Consider the following 21,566-nt stretch of genomic DNA (forward strand, 5'->3'; position numbering starts at 1 on the left):
GAGATAATTCCTCCAAATCTTCAATGCATGAACGATGGCAGCCAACTCCAAATCATGAATAGGGTAGTTCTTCTCATGGGGCTTCAACTGACGCGACGCATAAGCAATCACTCTACCTCCCTGCATCAAGACACACCCAATACCGATCCGAAAAGTGTCACAGTACATTGTATAAGAGCCTGAAGCTGAAGGTAAAACTAGAACTTGAGTTGTGGTCAAGGCAGTCTTGAGCTTCTGAAAGCTCTCCTCACACTCATCCAACCACCTGAAAATAGCACCCTTTTGGGTTAATTTGGTCAAAGGCGATGCAATAGACGAGAAACCATCCACGAAGTGACGATAGTAACCAGCCAAGCCGAGAAAGCTCCGAATCTCCATAGCTGAGGACGGTCTGGGCCAACTCTGAACCGCCTCTATCTTCTTTGGATCCACCTGAATCCCCTCACTGGACACCACGTGCCCCAAGAATGCCACTGAACTAAGCCAAAACTCACATTTGGAGAACTTAGCATAAAGCTTCTTATCCCTCAACCGCTGCAACACAATCCTCAAATGTTGTGCATGCTCCTCCTGGCTACGAGAGTACACCAGGATGTCATCAATGAACACTATGACAAACGAGTCAAGATAAGGCTGAAATACACTGTTCATCATATGCATGAATGCTGCTGGGGAATTGGTCAGCCCAAAAGACATCACAAGGAACTCATAATGACCATAACGGGTCCTGAATCCGTCTTTAGAATATTCGAGTCCCGAATCTTCAACTGGTTATACCCAGACCTCAAGTCAATCTTGGAGAATACCCTTGCTCCCTGAAGCTGGTCAAATAGATCATCAATGCGCGGCAAAGGATACTTGTTCTTGATTGTAACATTGTTTAACTGCCTATAATCGATGTACATTCGCATAGCACCATCCTTCTTCTTCACAAACAGAACCGGTGCACCCCCACGGTGACACACTAGGCCTAATAAACCCCTTATCAAGAAGTTCCTGAAGATGCTCCTTCAATTCCTTCAACTAAGCTGGTACCATATGATACGGAGGAATAGAAATGGGTTGAGTGTCCGGCACTAAGTCAATACCAAATTCAATATCCCTATCGGGTGGCATGCCTGGGAGGTCTGCAGGAAACACTTCTGGAAAATCTCGCACTACCGGAACAGAATCAATAGTAGGAGTATCACCACCAACATCCCTCACAAAGGCCAAATAAGATAAACAACACTTCCCAACCATCCGTGGGCCTTCAAATATGAAATCACTCTGCTGGGAACATAGTCTAGAGAACCCCTCCACTCGACCCTTGGCAACCCCGGCATCACCAACGTCACGGTCTTAGCGTGGCAATCCAGAACAACATGACATGGAGAAAACCAATCCATACCCAAGATCACATTGAAATCAACCATACTAAGCAATAAGAGATCAACTCTAGTCTCCAATCCCCCAATAGTCACTACACACGACCGATATACACGGTCCACAATAATGGTGTCGCTCAATGGCGTAGATACATGAACAGATGAAACTAAGGACTTACGGGGCATATCCAGATAATAAGAAAAATATGATACATATGAATAAGTGGAACCAGGGTCAAATAATACAGAGGCATCCCCGTGGCATACTGAGACAATACATGTGATCACTGCATCTGAAGCAACATCATCTAGTCTGGCAGGAATATCATAGAATCGGGACTGGCCGCCACCTGATCGGCCTCCCTCTCTTGGGCGACCCCTAGCTGACTGAGCCTCACCCCGAGATGGATGGGCGGGTGGTGAAGCAATTGGTGCTAAAGTCTTGGTCTGACTCCTCTGCTAAGCTGAACCTCCCAAAAGGCGGGGACAATATCTCTATATGTGACCCAAATCTCCACACTCAAAACAACCCCTCTCTGAATATGGTGGCAAGTACTGAGGCGGACCCCGAGAATAAGAATATCCGATAGAAGCACCCAGTGCAGATGAACCCTGAACTGAATAAGCATGGGACGAACTCTGAGGTGGAAGGGCACTGAGAGATAACTGACCCTGATGAGCATTATATGAACCATGGCTGGATGATGCACCACGGTGAGCTGGACGAGTCGTCTGAGCATGCCTATAAGGACAACCCCTGTCGTGGTAGAATTGACCCCCAAAAGGGACACCGCTGAAACCACCCGATCCACGAGGCCTCTTGGCCTCCCTCTCACCATGCTCCTGGCTACGGACCATCTCTATCTACCGAGCAATGTCCACCACCTCGTTCAAAGTAGCACCAGACACCCTCTCCCGAGTCATAAGCAACTGCAGCTGATATGTGAGGCCATCAATGAAACTCCAAATCCTCTCCCTATCCATGGGAACCAGCTAAACTGTATGACGAGCCAACTCAAAAAACCTCATCTCATACTGCATCACAGACATGCCCTCCTGTCGTAACTGCTCAAACTGTCTGCGGAACTCCTCCCTACAAGACTACGGCACAAACTTCTCCAAAAAGAGGACGAAAAACTCCTTCCATGTAAGTGGTGCTGCACCGACCGGCATGCGCCTCTCGTAAGCCTCCCACCATCTGAAGTCAACCCTAGTAAACTAACAAGTAGTGAACAAGACCCCACTAGTCTTCAGAATACCCGCAGTGCGAAGAATCCGCTGGCACTTATCCAAGAAACCCTAGGCATCCTCTGACTCAGCACCGCTAAATGATGGAGGCTGAAGTCTCCCGAACCTCTCAAGTCTCCTCTGCTCATCATCAGCCATAACGGGGACCACTGGGCCTGAACAGCTACAACCGGTTGGGCTGGTAATACCCCCGGTGTCTGAAGTCCCTCTATCACCTGCTCTAGAGTACGGGCAGCGGGGATATGAGTACCTTCCCCGACCTGGGAAATGGCTGGTGCGGCCTGAGCCAAAACCACCTGAGCAAGGCCAGTGCAAACAGTCAATATCTGGGCCAAAGCGTCCTGAAGGCCTGGAATCACAATGGGCACAGCTGGTGCCTGAGCTGGCCCTACTGGCTCAGCCACATCTGGAATCTACTCCTAAGCTGGAGGAACTGGTGGATCTGCAGGTGTTGCTCTAGATGATGTACGAGCTACACCTCTGCCCCTACCGCAAACTCGGTCTCTCATGGCCCTAGCTGGTGGTACTGGTGGCTATCCGCCTTGCCCGGTAGCACGTGTCCTCCCCATCTGTGAGAGAATAGAATACAGAAGTTTAGTTACCGGAATCAACAAATCCGCACGACAAGAATACAAGAAAGTGAAGTTTTACTAAAGGTTTGGCAGCCTCTCGAAGATAAGTACAAACGTCTCCGTACCGATCCGCAAAACTCTACTAAACTGGCTCATGACTCGTGAGACCTATGTAACCTAGGATCTGATACCAACTTGTCACGACCCAAAATCCTAACCTATCGTGATGGTGCCTATCGTTGTATTAAGCAAGCCGACATTTCAAAATATTTCCAACACTTTTAACAGAAAATGAATTAAAGCATTTTAAACAATAAAATTTCTCATAAACGGGATAGAAACCCAAAACACAACGCGGACGATCCCAACTATCGAGGTGTCACAGAGTACATGAGCATCTATACATCACAAGTCTGGAAAAACAATACTGTCTACGATAGTCTGAAACCAAATACAATAAGCGGGAAGATAGGGAAGGAGAGACAAGGTCTACGAAACGACAAGCAGCTACCTCGATAGTCTTCGAGAATCCTAACTCCACAACTCAGCAACCGCCATAACGGGAAGCACCTGGATCTGCACACAAGGTGCAGAGTGTAGCATGAGTACAACCAACTCAATAAGTAATAAATCTAACCTTTGGACTGAAAGGTAGTGACGAACTTAGCAAGTACAGTTCAATATAGAAATAACAGTACAGGAATATAGACATGCTTCCAAGTTCAACAGTTAAAAGCAATTCAAGTAAAATAGATCAAATTCTGAATGATATGAGGAGTATAACGTCTCTACATCTACATGCCAATGCACATGTTGTACGCGATGCACCACACTGAAAGTCTTGTGTACTCACACTCCCAGAATACTCAATCGGTCAGTATTGTATATGGCCAATCCCGCCCAGGGAAGATCCATCCCATATATATATATATATATATATATATATATATATATATATATATATATATATACCACGACTGACAGCCAGTCACTCAGTATTATATAAGATTAATCCAGGCAAGGGAAAGATCCATCCCCAAATATAAATAATTCGGACAAGATCCATGTCCAGGGAAGATCCATCCCTCAATATAATCAACTACGCTCACTGGGGTGTGTATAGACTTCGGAGGGGCTCCTTCAGCCCAAGCGCTATAATAAGCCAGATCCAGACATAAATCAACAAATATGCTGCGGCGTGCAGCCCGATCCCATAACTGTCACTCTCAATCAGGACCTCGGCCTCACTCAGTCATCAATTTCTCCAGTCTCTCTCTCTCGGGCTCACAATGTGGTGAAACTAGCCCAAAATGATGATATGATACATCAATAAATAGCAACGGAGACTGAAATATGATTTGCAAAGAATAAACATGACTGAGAACGAAATTTTAATGTAATCATTAAGTCAACAACAAGGAAACGACCACTATGGGTCCCCAAAAATACTAGTAATAGCCTAAACATGATTTCTAGCATGATTGACAACTCAATTACTTTATTACATGATGAAAATACGGATATCAACAAGATAAATCCACTGTACAGTTTCATGAAATCGATCGGGTCACAGTTCGTATGGTGCACACCCACACACCTATCACTTGACATGTGTGTCACCTCAACATCAATTACATAACACATAACTCGGGGTTTTGAACCCTTAAGTTTAGAAGTGTTACTTACCTCAATCCAAGCAAATCTCTACTCCAACACACCCTTGCCTCGTGAAACGGCCTCCGAATACCTCGAATCTAGCCATAAATAATTCAATATAATCAATATGGTCTAAAGGAATCAACTCTATAAGAAAATGCTGAGTTATTAATCAAAAGTCAAAAATCGACTCAAAAGTCGGGTCCCGGGCCCACGTCTCGAAATCCGTTAAAAGTCACGAAACCCAAAAGCTCATTCAACCACGAGCCTAACCACACCAAATTTATCAAAATTCGACACTAAATCATCACCCAAATTCCCAAATCAAACTCTCCAAATTCCTAGCCTCAAACTCCCAAGTTCCACCTTAAATACACACAAACTAGGTAGAAAAATCAATGGGGAAACAAGATTATTGATCAAAAATGAGCACAAGGGACTTACCTCAAGAAACCCCTCGAAAGTCCTCTCAAGAATCGCCCAAACCCGTGCTTGAAATGTTTGAAATGAAGCCAAAATCGTGAACCCTTATTTTAAATAATCTGCCCAGGCTTTCCGCTTTTGCAGACACATAACCGCATCAGCGGCGTCGCAGAAGCGACAATCCACCTGCTTCTGTGGTGAACCACTGGAGCTGGGCCTCCCCTTCTGTGGTCCTATCCCCCGCATCTGCGCAATGACATGTGCGGAAATATCATCGCACCTGCGCACTAACCGCTTCTGCGCCCTTCACGTCGCACCTGCGACCACAGTTCTCCCCAATCTTGGTTGCATCTGCGCATCCTCAGCTCGCACCTACGATCAAAGCTCCGCATGTGCGATTACACCAGCAGAATCCTTGCTTCAGCCATCTCTCAACTTCAACTTTTGATCCGTTAACCGTCAGGAATCAACCCGAGGCCCTCGAGATCTCAACCAATCATACCAACAAGTCCTAAAACCTCATACGAACTTAGTCGAGCCCTCAAATCACATCAAACAACTTCAAAAACACGAATCGTATCCCAATTCAAGCCTAATGAAACTAAGGAAATCCAACTTCTACAAACGATGCCGAAACCTATCAAATCACGTCCGATTGACCCCAAAATTTGCGCACAAGTCACAAATGACATAACGGATCTACTCCGACTTCCGAAATCGGAATTCGACCTCGATATAAAAAAGTCCACTCCCAGTCAAAATTTTTAAAAATTCAACTTTCGCCATTTCAAGCCTAATACCACTACGGACCTGCAATTCACAATACGGACACGCTCCTAAGTCCAAAATCACCCAACGGAGCTAACAGAACCATCAAAACTCCATTCCAGAGTCGTTCACACATAAATCAACATCCGGTCAACCATTTCAAGTTAAGTTCCCAACTTTGAGACTAAGTGACTTATTTCATTCTGAAATCCTTCCGGACCCGAACCGACTACCCCGACAAGTCACATAACAACTATAAAGTACAAAATGAGCAGCAAATGGGGAAATGGGGCTACAACTCTTAAAACGACCAGACGGGTCATTACATTTATATTTAATTCCATTATACAATTGAAATAAAAATATACTTATTTTTAAGAGACTTATCATATATGCCTCTTACTCTGACACATGTCCATTGTACTATGTTGCCTCACATTTGAGTGAGGTGAATGCCATGTGGCATGCCACCTCACCACCCTAATAGCTAGAATTTGAATTTGTAAAGATTTTATATATAACTTGAATACAATTTTTGTTGTACAAAATTCGACCAAAGCTATAATTTACATACAACTTGTATATATTTTTTTGTGCACAATCCGGTCAAAAATCTATAATTTACATACAGTTTATTTTGTATACAATTATGTTAGTTGTATATATTTTGTATATTATTTGTACACTCCGCATACAGAATATATACAGTTTATTTATGTCTTTTTTCCGAGTTTCAATCTGAAATTCCAACAAAAAATAACCTGAATCTTCACCAAATTCTCTTAAAATTGAGATATAAACTCTAAGCGTTACTCAATCCAAACAAATAATAATTTCACAAAATTTGATTTTTGAATTCAAAGCTTCAAATTTTTTTATAGTTGCCATTTTTCTACTGTTTCAAAATAACTAACCCAACAAATTCGTCTCTATTACATCGGTGGGTTTACCATGAGTCCTCTCAATCCGATAAGAGGTCTATTTCTTTCGCAGGTCTGTTCATTCATTCTTTTCCTTCAAACTTTTTTGTTTTTCATTTTTTGTTATTGCTATGTGTTTTTAGAGAAATTAGATGCTGAGTGAAACTGACTGGTGCAGAGTTGATGGTGAAAGAATTTTATGGATCGTCAATGAATTTGAAGAGGTTTGAATTTGGAGAAAGAAGAAGAAGGAGATAAAATGGGTAAGATTCTAATACATTATTTTGTATATAAACAGTAAAAGTGTATATGCTAATGTAATAAAGTGATAACCTCTCTTGAGGGTAAATAGTTTATACTGCAGTATAGATAGGTAAATGTGATGATCCAGTCCAAAAAATGAAATAGCGTGATCAAGTTAGCGGATAAACATAATACGACTAGCTATCAAGTTATGCATTTCAAGTTCTTTTTAATGTTTGAAGTCAACTCTCAAAATGCAGTCTACTGTTGGCACTAAGAAAATGTAATACATCAAAAATTGAGTGTTATCTCACATGTAGAACTATTATAATGTATCTCATATGTGGAAACTTAAAGATTTTTATTAAATCATCCGCTTCTACTTACATTCACAAACAAGAATTAAAAACTTTTGCTTACCGTTTACCTTCACGAACCTGCTCTGTCCAAAAAGAATTTTGTCTACAGTTTTAAGAAACCTTCTTGATTAGGATTTAGGTCTAATACTTCCAATAATAGTAAGAACAAATTCAGAAAACCTGTGGTGGCCCCATAGCTAGTTGATTATGAACCAAATAGAAAAAGATATCATTCACAGTATTATCTAATAAATTATAGTTGTGTAAGAATGATGGATAATAAGAATAAGGAAGAAGTACTTTTTTCCAAATGTAGATAAGTGGCTTCTTACCCTTTAATATTGGTTTAGGAGTCATAGAATTTTCTCTTTCGCTCGTTGGTTTGATCATTTCAATAATTATGCAATGGAAGTATGTAAAGGATCTGCTATTAATTTTATCTGAATCATTTCAATGATATTTTGAGCTATTTTCAGGATAAAACTTAACCTGACATAAGATTTAGACAAAGCTGAAAGTCATAGGCATAACCTGTTAAATTTGGACTCCATTCACGTATTTGAATTATAGTCCTACTGCACAGTTTATGGCAGTATTCATATACGCTCCATATACAATACATATAGAGAGAAAGAGACATGACATTGATGTATAATCAATCGCTTGAAGATTGTATATTTCTAACATAACTACAAAACTGTGTATATATAATTTACAGTGTATAGAATAACAACTGCCAGATTAGCAAAAGAAAACATTGAGTAGCGAGCTTCTAGATCTAATCAGGCATCTAAATGTTGCTTCCAATCCATCTTCGAAGCTGACAAGATAAGTCTCAAAGCTTTCGAGCCTGGTTTCTAAGCTCATGTTTTCTTCTATGACAAGTGATGCTATTCTTTCTTTGTTTACCAATCTAGAAAGCAGTGACCATTTAGATTCCTTGGGCTTCAAAAGTGGTACACACAAGAAGGACAAGAGCATTTGGAAAGTTGAAATGCATTCTGCATTAGCTTCTTTTAGTGCTCTGATCACAGCTATTGTATCTTGATCTGCATCTAGCAAATTAGATACTGTAGTGTCTTGATCCATTTGTTTCAAGGTCAATACTAATCTTTTGGCATTCCTCTTGATCTTCTTGCTGAAAGAGTTAAATCTGGTAACGTTGTCATCTCTGGTTGAATCTCCTTTTCTCCTCCTGAGGGAGGATTGGAGATCTCTTACATTTTCTTTGCATTGTGATACAAGTTCCCTTGCAGTGCCACACAGATCAAGAAGCCTCATTGATTTATCCAATAGATCTTCAACCCATTTTGCATGTAGACTTTGGGAGAGGGCATGAAGGGTTTGAGGCAAGTTGAGAAGATCATCTATGCACTTGTACAATTTCTCCAAACCTTTTAGACCATTGCTCACTGTTGTTGGTGCAACAGATACTTCCAATGATTTGAGCTTGTTTAGCTCCTCTTCAACTCTCTGGATGGTAGGGTGTGATCTCCCACGCAAACTGATTGATCGAACGTGATTGGATTTTGAAGAAAGTGAAGCCATTTCTTATGGTTTTCTTTCAGATTAGGGGATTTCGCAAAGTTTTGATGGAATTTAATTTTGAGAGTTGGTATTTATAGGAAAACAACCATGGGAGGAAACAAGATGAGCAATGGCCTAATTAAATCAGCATGTGATTGCACAGCTGGATCTTTTTGGAACTTGTAAACCTGCTACACATTTGGCCAACAAAAGGTTGTACTGATTACTTTCATTAATCCTTGTAGTTATAAGATGAACACGAGGCATATAATTATCATGTAAGTGTTTGCATGATTTGCCTTTCTGTCACCAGAAATGGTGCCAATACTGTGACAAAAAACTTTTCTATTGATATTATTTGATTGAAGATGCATCAACTTCAAGAAGCCTACTTTATTTGTTCAGTTGTTTAGTTAGTCTCTGTCATGTTATAGGTGGCCAGGTAAGGCTGTCTCCTCCATAAAGGCTTAAATCCATCAACTACTAGAATGCATAATATTTTGAAATGTAAATAATGACAGAATAATGGGAATATTTTAAGGTGTCAAGATCTCAGAGGGGCTATTAGATCAACTATAAAATTCAAAATGCACGACTGAAGTTTATCTTATGGAGTTGTACATGTATGGGATTTTTTCTTTTGGATTTGGTTGGCAAGGGGTTGGAAGCATATCTGTATAAGCTCCTGGACTAGATGTAATGCTTCCAATAAATGGTGGGCAAAACTAATTAATATATGTCGGTACATTCATATCCTGCTATTTTCCTTGGTTCCATCCGGAAGATTACAGCTAAGAACTCCTTCTTCTTGACTTGGTTAAAGATGCCCAAGATATGGCTATGATGTTCATTCTTTTAATTAGTCCAGTGGTAGGTGGCTTCTTCAGGATGCTTCACTCAAAGGGCAATTTTTAATTAAATCAATAATTGATACATGAGTGTATTGGAAATAAAAATATTTAATTTTGTGCATCCGTGTATGGCTGGTTATGCTGTGCTTGTTTAATGTTCACTAAATTATTGACTGCATAGTTGTTTTCCTATACATTTTTTACTAGCAAACTTTTATAAGGTACAATCCATGAGTTTCACATTCTTTCCGAGATATCTTATTTTTAAGTACGCATGGGAAGGGATGCATGAGAATGCATATTGAGCCACAAGGAGAGAATATATTCAGGAGAGAGCTCCTCAATCCAATCAGGCACCTAAATGCTCCTTCTAATCCATCATTAAAACTCTCAAGGTGACCATCGAAGGATTCCAGCCTAGTTTCAAAGTTAGTGCTATCTGCTCGACTTTCACATTCTTTTCTTCCCTTATGCACCAATCTCAAAACCAGTGCCATTTAGACGAGTTTGACTTTAAAACTTGGACAGATAAGAAATAGCAAGAGCATTTGCAAAATTGAAATGCATACTAAGTTGGCTTCCCTTAGTACTCTAATCATATATGTAGTGTCAATATCTGAATCTTGGAATTCTGATTCCTCAATATATTCATCCATTTTTAAGAGTTAAGACCAGGAATAACTTTTGGCCCCTCAATCTTCTTGCTGAAGGAGGTGATCTGGTAAAGCTGGTTTCTGTACTTAAGTGATCTTGTTTTCTCCTTCTGATAGAGGATTGAAGATCTCTGACAAAGTCAGGGGCACACTTAGTTGGCTAAGCAAGTCTAGTGGGCCTGTCCATAGCACTACACATTTAGAAGCTACTCAGGGACGCCGTGCCCATGACATTATATATGTGAAAAATGTCTAGCCAACTTCAGATCAGTGCAATAGAAGTTTCCCGATTAGCATGAGAAGATCTTTAGGAGAGAACTCTGCAATGTAATCAGGCACCTATGTTCCTTCCAAACTATATTCGAAGTTGTCAGCTGAGCCTCAAAAGAGTTCTATCCACACTTCAAATCTATTTTTGGGGAGCGTACATATTGTTGTTTTCAGGGACTGCTAGAGGATCTTTCGGGAGCAATGCAATTAAGCTTGCTGAGCAATGCCACTTTATTCGTTCATACTAAACTGATATTGAGTCGAACAAAGTGGCATTGTTAATTGCTCCATTTATATGTTCGAAAGAATGGTAGGTTGGCTGCTTTGCCCGCTGATCTGGTGCCAGATCCTTGTGCTAGATCTTCATTTTGTTTTCATTGTTGAATTTGGCTAAGGATCTAGAAGAAAAAGGACATAGGATAAGCCTTCTGATTAGATCTACTGCTTCCAATTATCTCAGAAGGAAGACTGATGAAATCAAGATTGTCATAGTTACAGTCGTCTCCATATCTAGTTGGACTATGAAGTAAGATAAGCAGATCATAAGCTATATTTCTTATTTATCAGTGACACTAAAAATATGGTGGATAAGGAGCATAAGGAAGTAACTTTTCGTCCAGATTATTGCCCTTCATTAGTTTGATCTTTGAAGCCAATTATGCAGAGAAAGTATGTAATGAATATGCTATGCGTTTTATCTGTTTCCCCATCTAGTCTAAAGAGGACCATTTCAATGGATATCGAGATATTTGAGACACAAACCTAAACCTGATATCAGGTATGGAGAAATACTGCTAAGTGCTTTCTTTGCGCTGAAACTCACAGGCATAACCTTTTAAATTTTGATCAGAGAGAGATAGAGATAGAGGCAATAAATGATGTATAATCTTTCACTTGAAATTTATATATTTCTAACTACAAAACTGTTTATATACAATTTACAGAGTATGGAACAACAACTGCCAGATTAACAAGAAAGAACATTGAGGAGCGAGCTTCTAGATCTAATCAAGCACCTAAATGTAGCTTCCAGTGCCTTTTCAATGCTGTCAAGGTACGCCCCGAAGGTTTCCAGCCTGGTTTCTAAGCTCGCGTTTTTTTCTTGGACTTCAGGTGCTATTCTATCTTCTTGTACCAATCTTGAAAGCAATGACCATGTTGATTGTTTTGGCTTCAAAAGGGGCACACACAGGAAGGACAATAGCATTTGGAAAGTTGAAATGCACACTGCATTAGCTTCTCTTAGTGCTCTAATCGCAGCTATTGTATCTTGATCTGCATCAAACAAGACTGATACTGCAGTCTCTTGATCCATTTGCTTCAAATTCAAGGCTAATCTTTTGGCATCCCTCTTGATCTTCTTGCTGAAAGAGGTAAATCTGGCAACGCTGTCATCTGTAGTTGAATCTCCTTTTCTCCTTCTGAGAGATGATTGAAGATGTCTTGCATTTTATTTATATTGTGAGACAAGTTCCTTTATAGTGCCACAAACATCAAGAAGCCTCACGGTTTTGTCTAATAAATCCTCAATGCATTTAGCATCTAGACTTTGGCAAAGGGTTTGTGGCAAGTTGAAAAGATCATCTATGCACTTGTATAATTTCTCCAATCCGAATAGACCACTGTACACAGTGTCTGCTGTTGGTGCAACTGATAATGATTTGAGCTTGTTTATCTCCTCTTCAACTCTCTGGGTAATAGGGTGTGATCTCCCAGGCAAACTGATTGATCGAACATGATTGGGTTTTGAAGATAGAGCGGCCATTTTTTATGGTTTTCTTTCTGATGAGGGAATTTCTCAAAGTTGTGATGGAATTGAAGCTTGAGAGTTGGTATTTATAGGCAGTACACCATAGGAGGAGACCAGATAAGCAATGGCCTAATTAAATCAGCATGTGATTGCTCTGCTGGATCTTTTTGGAACTTGTAAAACTGCTACACATTTGGCCAACTAAAGGTTCTGCTGATTACTTTCATTAGTTCTCTTAGTTATGGGATAAATATGAGGCATCTCATTATCATGTGGGTCTTTGAATAATTTGCCTTTTTCTGTCTCCATATATGGTGCCAATACTATAACACAATTAATTTATTCTTACTATTTAATTGAAGATGCATCAACTTCAAGAAGCCTACTTAATTTGTTCAGTTGTTTAGTTAGTTTTTGTCTTGTAAAACAGGTGGCCTGGTAAAGTTGTCTCCTCCATAATAGCTTCAATATGTCAACTACTAGAACACACAATATTTAGATAATTGAGATATAAATGGTTAAAGAGTAGTGAGAGTATTTTAAGGTGTCAAGACTTTTAAAAAGGGCTAGTAGATCAAATATAAAATTCATATTGCACGACTGAAGTTTATTTTATGTAATTGTACACATATGGAAGTTTTTCTTTTGGATTTGGTTGGCAAGGGGTTGGAAGCATATCTTTTGGTTAGGTGTAATGCTTCTTATAATTTTGAGAACAAAGTGATTTCCACAAGTAGTTGGATAAATGAACCAAAGAAGAGCAGACTGTGAGTTGTATTATCTAATCGATTAGAACGTGTTAAGATAAGGACAGGAGGCGGACCCAGGATTTGAAGCTTGTGGGTGCAATGTTGGATTCAACCAAAAAATGTTTTGCATATAGGGTAACCACTACTAACATATCACTATTTTCTAAAGATATATACATGCATACATGGAGTTTTTGCCGAATTTTACGGGTGCTGGTGACCCCTATTTGTATAGCATAGGTCCGCCGCTGCTTCTAGGTAATTAACTCCTTCATTGATGCCTGATAGCACAGAAAGGAATTCTGTTTTGTGAGCCAGCTGTGGAGGTATAAGTTGGAAAGAAATCTGCTCTTGAAAGAAGTTCATCACCTTGTGCATGATACTTTCACTAGTTAAGCTGCATTACAACTTTATTTATTTTTATAAGGAAGCATTACAGGTGTTACTGTATTTTCATGCAATGTTAAGGAAACAACAGTGGAACAAATTGTGTCCCTGAATCATATCAGTGCACACCTGTAATATCATAAAGCTTTCAGTTCTTAACATTTCTTGGCCTAGATTATTACTCATTAAACATTTCAAAAAGAGACTATTAAGAAGAATTCTAGGAGCAGAATTCATTCCCCAAAGCAAATTGAATGTCAAATATTTCTAGTTGATTCTTTTTCTTCTTTTTTTTCTAGTTGATTCTTCAAATTTATATTATGCCTTTATTGAGTTTCATGCCTAACAGATTTTTAACAAGTCAAATGCAGCTTGTGAAGAAAACAGAGACAAATACACTCAGCATTTTGTAGCAGTTCTCTATCAAAGATAGATGGATAGAGTTCCAATTTGGTGACAAGAAATTCATATTACATATCTTGTTTGTTTAAACTTAAAATGTTCATGCACATCTAAGATTCATTTTGATAAGCAGAAGGTTTCTGCCAACTTCAAGGTGCTACAGTTACTAGGACTAGTTTTGATCTAGAGGGAAAACCGAACTCCTTTTTGGAGGTAAAACTGAACTGATTTGAGCGAATGTGGTTAGATTTTGAAAAAGTGACCATGGTTTTTGGTGTTTTTCTTGGTTGGGAGAAATATGATAAATTTTGTGATGAACAGTAAAGCCCCAAGTAAGGTCATTTGTACTCTAGGCATTGGTGGAAAGATGAGTATGATGCCTCCAATGATTCTTGTGAAGGGTAGCAATAATTGAATGAATTATGTGGCTTTGCTTAATTGATGTTTCGTTTTCAGGAGCTGATGTTCATTAATAGATTGAAACAGATTCCAAAATTGCACCTCAGGCCCACAGCTAATAGGAAACTTACTACATCTTTCTGACACTGATTGTTTTCAAAGATACAGCAGATGAAGTTTAAGACGCGTAAAGAAAATTTTCATTTTTACATAGCTGTGCACGAGTTGCTCATTAATAGAGAGAAAGATACACGAAATTTGTAGTATAATGATAAATTTGTGTATAATATATTTCTAGCATAGGTACAAAATTGTTCATGTACAGAATTATGGTGAACTATACAGTTAATGGAGTAGGAACATTTAGCAGGAGAAAACATTCAGGAGCAAGCTTCTTGATCTAATCAGGCTCCTAAATGTTCCTTCCAATCCCTTTTCGATGCTGTCAAGTTGAGCCTCCACAGTCTCCAATCTTGTTTCCAAGTTCGTGTTGTTTTCTAGGCCTTCGTGTTCTATTCTTGCGCTGTTTATCAATTTTGAAACCAATGACCATTTTGGCTGCTTCGGCTTCAAAAGTGGCACAGACAAGAGGGACAAGATATTTTGGATAACCAAAATACAAACTGCATTAGCTTCCTTTAGTGCTCTAATCACAGCTATTGTCTCCTGATCTGCTTCCAGGAATGCTGAGGTGAAAGTTTCACAATCTACTTGCTTCAGAGCCAAGACTAATCTTTTGGCGTCCTTCTTCATTTTCTTGCTGAAAGTGGTGAATCTTGCGATTCCAGCTTCTGCACTGGAATCTCTTTTTCGTCTTCTGAGTGAGGATTGAAGAGCTCTTACATTTTCCTTATATTGAGAGACAATTTCCCTTGTATTGCCGCAAACATCAAGAATCCTTACTGATTTTTCCAGTAACTCCTCAAACCATATCCCATGTTGGTGTTGGGAGAGTATCTGAAGAGTTTGAGGCGAGTTAAGAAGATCATCCATGCACTTTTGTAACTCTTCCAAACCGAGCAAGCTGTTAAAGATTGTTTCCGCTGTTGGTGCAACTGATGTCTCCAACCCATTGAGCTTATTGAGCGCCTCTTCAACTCTTTGAGTGGTAGGGTGTGATCTGACAGGCAAACTGATTGATCGAAAGGGCTTGGCTTTTGAAAAAGAAAGAGTAGCCATGGCTCTTTGTGTCTTACTTTTTTCTTTGTGAGAAGAGACTAAATTTCCTGATGAGCTATGAACATGATCAATCAAGGATATTTATATAGGTAGTCAGGCACAAAAGTGGGACGCTGAGCATGTGATTATAATGTGGCCATGTGGATATGCCTTTGAATTTGGTGAGCTGATATTCATTTGGCTAACAAAGGCTCTAATCTGTCATTTCTTTAGCCTTAACTGTCGTGGAATTGAAAAAATAATGTGACTTTGCTTTCATATGGGGCTTCAGTTACAGGTCAGCTACTCCTTCCTGGCTGCCCAAGCATTGTGCCATTGCTACCGGATATATAGCAATTAAGATGCTTACCATGTGGCTTCATTGACGTTGGGAGAGTTAGCCAATATTCAAATCGGCACACGAATGGCGCGTCGGCTCAAGAACTTCGTGTTCAATAATAGTAAATGGTTAAGTGTAGATTAGATGTGGTGCTTAAGGCATATAATGGAAGGTCGTATGATTAAAAATTAAGTGTGTACGAGTGGCTTGTTCTTCTAATGTTCCCTGCCATCCAAAGGTAAAATGAGGTGGACCCTTATACAACACGTTTTTATTAATGCCAAACGTACTTTTATCTTGCACCAAACATTTCTTTTTAGTTAGAAATAAATAAGTCTCGAAGGTTGGGTGGGCATCGGTCGGTTCGGTTCAATTGTGAATGTTATCGGTTCGGTATATCGGTTTATAAATATGCTAAACCGATAGCCGAACCGATAAGATATCGGTTATCGGGTATCGGTTAATCGGTTATTGATCCTTATCGGTTCGGTTATCGGTTTACCCGATAAGAATAAAAAATATCCAAAAATTTTGTGTTTTTATTATAGAAATCGTGATCATACTGTTAAGAGAAAAGAACTGAATTTTTGCTCTTAAGAAAAAAGGGATTAAATTTCAACTTTAGAAAAAAAAACTTTCTTTTCATTTGAAAATCCCTCAATTTTTAAAGTTATAAGTTAATAGGAGTAAGAAATAAGATATTCAACAATCTAATCTTACTAACTATCTCATCACGGGCGGGCATAATTCATAGAAAAATAATAAAATCCTAATCTTGTAAATACTAAAGAATTAGTGCAACAAAAGAAACAAATAGAAAAACTATAAATCTGAATAATTAATTCTTTAAAATTTAAAAATAAAAATCTTAACTGAAGAATTAAGATGAGAAATCGAGAAAAGTTTAAAACATACTTTAAGGATTAAGGTCTGAAGATAAAGAGTAACTGCCGAGAGAATTGAGAAAATGAGAGAATGAAGCCATAAGGTAGCTTTATATATTTAGTGGGTAAAATTATAATTTTGTTAAAGCTTACTGGGCTATCGGTTAAATCGTTAATAAAATTAGGCAAATCGAGACCCGAATCGATAACCCAATAGTCAAATAACATTAAGCCATTATCGAACTATTAACCCAATAACCCGATATCGATAACCCAATAGCATTTTATCGATTCAGACTATCGATTATACCCGATATATGCCCGCCCCTACTCAGAGGTTTCTGGTGGAGGATGTACAATGCACGAATGGAAATTAAGATGAAGAGAATTTTTTAATTGCACGAATGGATGGTTGAACTTAGTGGCATACGCATTATCTTTCATAAGCAATGTCACAATTTAAAGAAATTGACCAATTAATAAATTACTATATTGACAAGCTGTATCTTTTTTTTATATTTATCCCAATTATTTTCATTTATCTTAAAAATATCTAGTGAAAAATTTTGACAAAACGTTCCGTGAGACCACATGGTACAAGGCGCGTATCCCTCTGGTTGGACTTGTGTTTATGATAACTAGTCTCTCTACACGTGCGTTGCACGTGTATTTATAATTTTTTTTATAACGAATCCACTCGTTTTATGTTAAAATAAAGTTAATCTTTCCAACAAAAAACCAAACTTAACTTTTGAAATATAAAGTTGTAAATACGTAATTTTCAAATTGAAAATGTTTAATCAGGAGGACTAATGATGAGGCTTTAGAGAGGCGTTTCATCACATCTTTTGAGACCAACTTATCATAAATATATAAATAGATTTGTTTACCCGAAAAGTCGGATATAGTTAAATTTATAAGTAGTTCTAAGGATATATGATATAACTTGACATAAATCATACGTAGAAGTGGAAATGTGATGATTCTTGGCTATAAAAATGAGATATAAATTATTGAACAAGAAGAGTGAGTATGCTGAGTAAAACAAGATCAAAAGATTTATCCTTCAAATAGAGAAGTAGTCTTTTGTTACAATGTGTGGACCTCCTCTGCTTACAAGGATTCCCCTTTTATAGTAGAGGGATCTTACTTTATTTATAATAAAAAATATATAGTTGAGAACCCATGATGAAGTGTCTCTTCCTCGATTCCTGCCAAGGTTCTCTCCCCTAGTGCGGTTACAACGGCTTTTGTCTGCGAGCTCGATACTGGATCGAGTTCGGTATTGGGTCGAGCCCTCGGCCTTGGTTCGAGTTTGATATTCGGGGTGAGTATCAATCGGTCTGTGCGTCTCTGACAACTTTCACGTTGCCTTGCGGTTCGATTTGGTCATGGGCTCGATAATGATACTGAGCCGATTCCTTGATCGGTCTTGGAGCTCGAAGCTTGTTTGTACTAGCTTCGGAACTCATCTCGAAGTCTTACTTCAGTCGCTTACCATTCGAACTCGATCAAATGTACGAAGGCCGAAATCAATTTCGACCGTATACAAATAGTCCCCTCGTTTCTCAGGAAGAATATGGTGAGAAGCGATATGATTTTCAACAGCTCATCAGATTATAAGCTGATGTTTTCACTGGGCTCGATCATGATGTACGTGATAGTTGTCCCATCGATTTAGTCTTTCAAGGTATTTAACGCATGTCAGACGGTGGTCAGCCACCGCTGATACTGAACCGCCACGGTATAAACCTATAAATAATCCTTCCATTTATCATTTACCACTTTTACATCTTCAATCTCCCAAATTTTCTTACTCTTTCTGCCTCTTTTTCGCCGCTTGTAGAGCCACCTTCGCCAGCGTTTGGTACCATCAACCTTTCATCTTCCTTTGCTTTTCTTTTTCTTATATCAATGGCAAAAATTTCAAAAACCGTACCTCAGAAAGAGAAAGCTTCCTTTTCATGGCCATCCGGCGACAAGGCGCCGGTGGAACCGCCTCCCCACGAGTATGTTCCTGGCCCGTGTACTCTAAAGATTGATTTTAAGGTTGAAAATCCTTCGTCGGTTCCGGGTCGATGTGAGCATGTGTCGATGTACATGTGCTCGATAGTAGAGGGCCATCTCGAGGTTGTGAGGAAAGACTGCAACTGGGGTCCCGAGGTTGTGTTGCAAATTTCCTCTCCCGAAGAGAGCATCATCACTCATGTAGAGGGGTTTTTAAGTGTTTATACTTACCCCTTCACGTTGGGTCCCGTCGACCCAGTGATCATTGATTTTTGCAAAAGATATTAGGTCACCTTCGGTTGAATTCATCCTTCTTTATGGCGCATAGTAATCTTACTTCGCTTCTTCTCCAACAAGGCCGGGGGGCTGGATTTTACCCTAAATCACCTCATACGATTATATCGACCTCAAATCTTTCGAGGACTAATCAGGCTCCATCGTTGGGCAACGAAAGCTTTAATGTCGAGCATCGACAAAGACAAGGATCGGGGTTGGATGGGCCGTCATATTCGGGTGAGGACCCGTGACCTTATCCCGGAAGAGAAAATGATGTTCCCAGAGGAATGAAATTTCGACCGTAAGTGATTTTCATAAGGCGTTGCTTTTCATATCTTTCTCTGATTCTATCTGATATCTCCCTCCGATATACAGCTGCCCCTTGGATGCCACAAGCAATACCCGACCTCGAGGATTGGGTTCGGAAGTTAGCCTCGACTTCCTCTTATGCCGAGCGCGCTTGGCGTGATTTGGAGAAAGGTATATGGGAGGCCAAGAATCACGGTAAGGGTCACTTCTCATGTTTTTGAAATGTTCTTTATGCTCCATTCGTTACTGATTTCCTTTCATACAGGCGTAACCAAGGATGTTATTTTGAGGCCTTCGAGTGGTGAGGAAGGAACCAAGTCCCCGGTCCCGAAATCGGGGAAAGATAAAAAGCGAAAAGCTGTCTCTCGGTCAGAGGACCTCAAGACCAAAACTGGAAGGGTGAGGAGGAAGGCAATCGCTCTTTCGACGGACTCAGTCCAACGACTGAGAGAAGAAGAAGAAGAAGAAGAAGAAGAAGAAGAAGAAGAAGAAGAAGAAGAAGAAGCTTTGGCTTTGGTGGTCCGATCCGCGAAATCTATCGAGGTCGCCAAACCTTCTGAGCCGATGACGGCTACACCGGTTGGGGCTGGTTCCATACCCCGAGTCTCGATCAGAGCGTCCCGAGCGATTCGCTCGGGACCATGATAGTGATTCATTTTCCTTGTCTTCCGACCTTTTCTGAGGAGGCGTTAAAGGAAGCTCAAGAATTGAAGACCACCAATATGGGCGGAGGCTCTAGTGTAGGGGATCCTTTTAGGGATTGCTTTACGGGAGTCGGTGATGCTTCCGATATTAGTGACGATTCTCTTCTCCTAGAAGAGGCCCAACGTTTCATTTCTCGGGTAATGATTTTACTGCGCTTGGTTTCTTCGTTCTTTTCTAAACCTGACTTGTGTTTTTTCCCTTCTATGTAGGCCATTAGCAAGTTTCAAGCCGACCTCAGCCATTGTGAAGTCGAGCTTCAGAAGGTCTCGGGGGAGAGAGATGCTCTGCGGCTTCTTTGCGGCTAAAAGGACGAGGTTATAAGGGACCTCCAAGCAGATTTGGCTAAGGCTCGTGAAGAAGAGGCCGAACTAGATAAGCAGGTGAGCCTCGTTCTGTTAGAGTATGGGTTTGATCCAACTGTGGAAGCTAACCCTTCGTTATCTCAGCTGCAGCAAAAGGTTGAAAAGATCGGGTTGCTTCGAGAAGAAGTCGATCAAATCAAGGCTGAATGTGATCGGTGGAAGGAGACTATCGACCGCCTGGCTGCAGAAAAAAAAACTATCTTGGCCAAATTATCATTGGCTGATGTTCAGCTTCGAAGCGTCAAGCAAAAAGGTTCGGCTCAGGCCAAGAGGATCGAGGAGCTTGAAACAAGGCTTGCTGAGGCCAAGGCAGAGATTGAGTCTTCGAAAGTCATGACGGACAAGTCTATTGCTGTGTATCGAGTCGATGCCGAGGCTGCTCAAATGGAGGCAAGAGAGGCAGTGGATACTACCGACACTCGAGCACATTGGGTTGCCGAACTTGCTAAGTGTCGATCTCGGAGGGAGACCCTCGAGGAGATACACGCTCGAGTTTTCGATCTTGCTGAAGAGATAAAAAGTGCCAAAGAGCTCGAAGCTGATGTTGAAGCCTTGGCTTGTGATGGCGATGATGATGATGATGATGGTAGCAAGAGCGGGTCCGATAACGAGGGGAAGCCCGGTGGAGAAGAGACCGCTCTCAATAATAACCCAGAAGCTTAGCCCTTAGCTTCTATGTTGCATTTATTCATGTAAACAATATTTGTATATTTATACTAATATCTTTTTCTTTTACTGACTTGCTTATGCTTTCTTGCCTTGTGAAGATTTCATTCATGCCTTGCGAATGTTTTCATAAGGATTTAGGCGATTTCATCGAATTCGGCCTTCGTAGCCTTGATGGCCGAGTGAGTGTTTGCTCGAACTCGAAATAAAAGTAGCCCACAAGCTTAGTAGTCAAGTAACCGTTTCGAGCTCGAAGTTAAGTAGCCCGTAGGCGTAATGGTCGAGTGGGTGCTTGCTCGAACTCGAAATAAAAGT

At 40.1% G+C, this 21,566-nt stretch overlaps 2 protein-coding genes across 2 annotated transcripts; both read right to left on the reverse strand.

The window, feature by feature from the left end:
- Nucleotides 1-12,137: 12,137 nt before the first annotated feature.
- Nucleotides 12,138-12,622, reverse strand: LOC117277697 (uncharacterized). Its single transcript, XM_070193280.1, has 2 exons — nt 12,326-12,622; nt 12,138-12,221 (listed from the first exon to the last, which is right to left on the reverse strand). The coding sequence occupies exons 1-2, from the start codon at nt 12,620-12,622 to the stop codon at nt 12,138-12,140; spliced, it is 381 nt and encodes a 126-aa protein (XP_070049381.1).
- A 2,285-nt stretch (nt 12,623-14,907) lies between these two features.
- LOC104100063 (uncharacterized) lies at nt 14,908-15,723 on the reverse strand. Its single transcript, XM_009607222.4, has one exon. The coding sequence runs from the start codon at nt 15,721-15,723 to the stop codon at nt 14,908-14,910; it is 816 nt and encodes a 271-aa protein (XP_009605517.1).
- Nucleotides 15,724-21,566: the final 5,843 nt, after the last annotated feature.

This window comes from Nicotiana tomentosiformis, chromosome 2 (genome assembly GCF_000390325.3).
Source record: "Nicotiana tomentosiformis chromosome 2, ASM39032v3, whole genome shotgun sequence".
In the NCBI taxonomy this organism is placed as follows: domain Eukaryota; kingdom Viridiplantae; phylum Streptophyta; class Magnoliopsida; order Solanales; family Solanaceae; genus Nicotiana; species Nicotiana tomentosiformis.

Excerpts from the sequence above, each read along its gene's own strand:
- LOC104100063 (XM_009607222.4), bottom strand. The coding sequence starts at position 15,723 with ATGGCTACTCTTTCTTTTTCAAAAGCCAAGCCCTTTCGATCAATCAGT.
- LOC117277697 (XM_070193280.1), bottom strand. The coding sequence starts at position 12,622 with ATGGCCGCTCTATCTTCAAAACCCAATCATGTTCGATCAATCAGTTTG. Across the intron at positions 12,222-12,325 it reads GTGGCACTATAAAGGAACTT|CAAGAAGATCAAGAGGGATG; the intron begins GTCTCACAATAT and ends TACCTCTTTCAG.